Genomic DNA, 2119 nt, shown 5'->3' with positions numbered 1-2119 from the left:
CCTGGCTGCTCTTCCCCTCCAGCAGCTCCTCCCCAAGCCACCAACGCAGAGAGGGGGCCGGGCTGGCTTGGGAGGAGCAGCTGCAGTGCAGACCCTCAGCCTCCCAGGAGCAGGAGGGGCCCAACAGCTGTGGGGGGTCTGTGGGATGGAGGACAGGACTCAGCAGGGGCCCCTTCCTGGGACCCAGATGTCCCCTTTCCCTCACTCACGGTGCACGGAGAGGCTGAGAGAGATGTGCTGGGAGCCCAGCGGGTGCTGAGCATGGCAGGTGAACTCTCCTTCATGCTCCATTTGAACCCGAGGCAGCTCCAGGACCCCGGGGTCTGAGGGCTGGGAGGGGCCCACGGTCTGTCCCCCCTGGGTCCAGCTCAGCCTGGCTGGGGGGCTGCTGTGGGTGACACAGACCAGGTGCAGGCTTTGGCCCTCCAGGACTGGGAGGGACGTGCCGTTCCCGAGGTTTTCCAGGACTAGGGAAGGAAGGGGCAGAATCGACGTGCAGCTCAGGGCTCAGGGCTCAGGGACCCTCCTGCATGGGGACCCTTCAGATGCCTGGGCCCCCAATTTGGCACTGAGAGGCCCTGGCTCCTCTGTCCCCTTTCCTACCTGTCCTGTTTGCTTGGGAAACCATCACTCTCAGGTTCTCTGGAGGATCTGAAATGGAGAGAGGGGACCGGCTCTAGATGGGCCAGGGGCTTCTCTCTGGGTAAAGGGAAGCGTCCTGGAGACTGAGGTGGGGGAAGTGGGTGGGATAGAAGGGCAGTGCAGAATCACCCACTGAGTCCCAGACACAAACTGCATGAGGGTCTACACAGGTAAGAATATCAGTCCCCGGCCAGGCGAGGTGGCTCATGCCCAGCACTTTCGGAGGCTGGTGCAGGCGGATCACGAGGTCAGGAGATCGAGACCATCCTGGCTAACATGGTGAAATCCCGTCTCTACTAAAAATACAAAAAATCAGCCAGGAGTGGTGGTGGGCGCCTGTAGTCCCAGCTACTGGGGAGGCTGAGGCAGGAGAATGGCGTGAACCTGGGAGGCGGAGCTTGCAGTGAGCTGAGATCATGCCACTGCACTCCAGCCCGAGAGACAGAGCAAGACTCTGTCTCAAAAAAACACCAAAAAAAAGAATGTCAGTCCCTGAGACCTGGCGCTCTAGACCCCCTCAGCTCTGGGACCCTGAGCCCAGTCCCTGCATCCCCACCCGTTCTGCCCTCCCGATGGACCCCAGGCCCCTGCTGGGCACACTCACACTGCACAGAGAGGTCCAGGGCTCGCTGCTGGGAGCCAAGCCTGTTCTCCGCTCGGCAGGTGTAGCGCCCTGAATCCCCGGCCTTCACCCCAGGCAGCTCCAGCCCCAGGGTTCTGGGGCCCCAGGGGTGGGACAAGGAGAGGACTCTGTCCTGCAGGACCCAGCTCAGCATGGCGGGGGGCTGGCTGTCAGCAGCACAGAGGAGCCGCAGGAACTGGCCCTTCTGGGCTTCCAGATGTGTGAGATTTTCCTGGGGTTTCAGGGCTGAACCGAAAGAGAGAGAGAGAGAGAGAGAGAAAGAGAGAGGCTACAGGGAGGAGCATATCCCCTCACCTTCATGAAAATTTTTCATCTCCTAAAGAGGACTGGCCCAGCCCCAGCCCCACGGCCCTCAGTACCTGACGTGTTGTCACACGAAATGCTGATAACAAGGTCTCTGGGGGCGTCTGCAACAACATTGTGAGCTGGCTTCAGGGAGGGCCAGTTTGTTCCTCCCACCTGGAAAAAACTCCCTCCAGGAAAAGAAAGTGGGAACATCCCAGGAAAGATAAGTGACAACCAGAGCCGGGACTGACGGGTGTGGACAGAGGACCAGACGCCATTCCCATCCCCTCCCAGGGCTGAGCCCGCATCCTGGGACCCCACGGCTTCCTCTCCCTGGACGCTCCTGAGCTGGCAGCCGCTCACTGCCCTACTGGACTCCTCCCCCTCCTCACCCACCGGGTCTGTCTGCACGCCCCAGCGTCCCAGGCCACACTCACAGGCCACGCGGAGTCGGACGGTCCTCTGTGCGCTCACACCCTTTCTGGAGAAGTCCACGTGGCAGGTGAGGTCGGTGTCGTCGTCCTGGGGGCTGGGCGTGAAGCTGAGCAC

General features: G+C 61.6%; 1 protein-coding gene across 1 annotated transcript in view; it reads right to left on the bottom strand.

Moving 5' to 3' along the window:
• Nucleotides 1-2113, bottom strand: part of LOC105528966 (sialic acid-binding Ig-like lectin 11) — a 12339-nt gene extending 10226 nt beyond the window's left edge. Inside the window, exons 1-5 of the mRNA XM_011966004.1 lie at nucleotides 2008-2113; nucleotides 1645-1692; nucleotides 1247-1510; nucleotides 604-651; nucleotides 210-467 (exon numbers count right to left, since the gene is read on the bottom strand). Coding sequence (XP_011821394.1) covers nucleotides 210-467; nucleotides 604-651; nucleotides 1247-1418 — 478 coding nt within the window. The 5' untranslated portion in view covers nucleotides 1419-1510; nucleotides 1645-1692; nucleotides 2008-2113. The remainder of the gene's footprint in view (nucleotides 1-209; nucleotides 468-603; nucleotides 652-1246; nucleotides 1511-1644; nucleotides 1693-2007) is intronic.
• Nucleotides 2114-2119: the final 6 nt, after the last annotated feature.

This window comes from Mandrillus leucophaeus, unplaced genomic scaffold (genome assembly GCF_000951045.1).
Source record: "Mandrillus leucophaeus isolate KB7577 unplaced genomic scaffold, Mleu.le_1.0 Scaffold74, whole genome shotgun sequence".
Classification (NCBI taxonomy): Eukaryota; Metazoa; Chordata; class Mammalia; order Primates; family Cercopithecidae; genus Mandrillus; species Mandrillus leucophaeus.
This window is presented reverse-complemented; position numbering and strand designations above follow the sequence as displayed.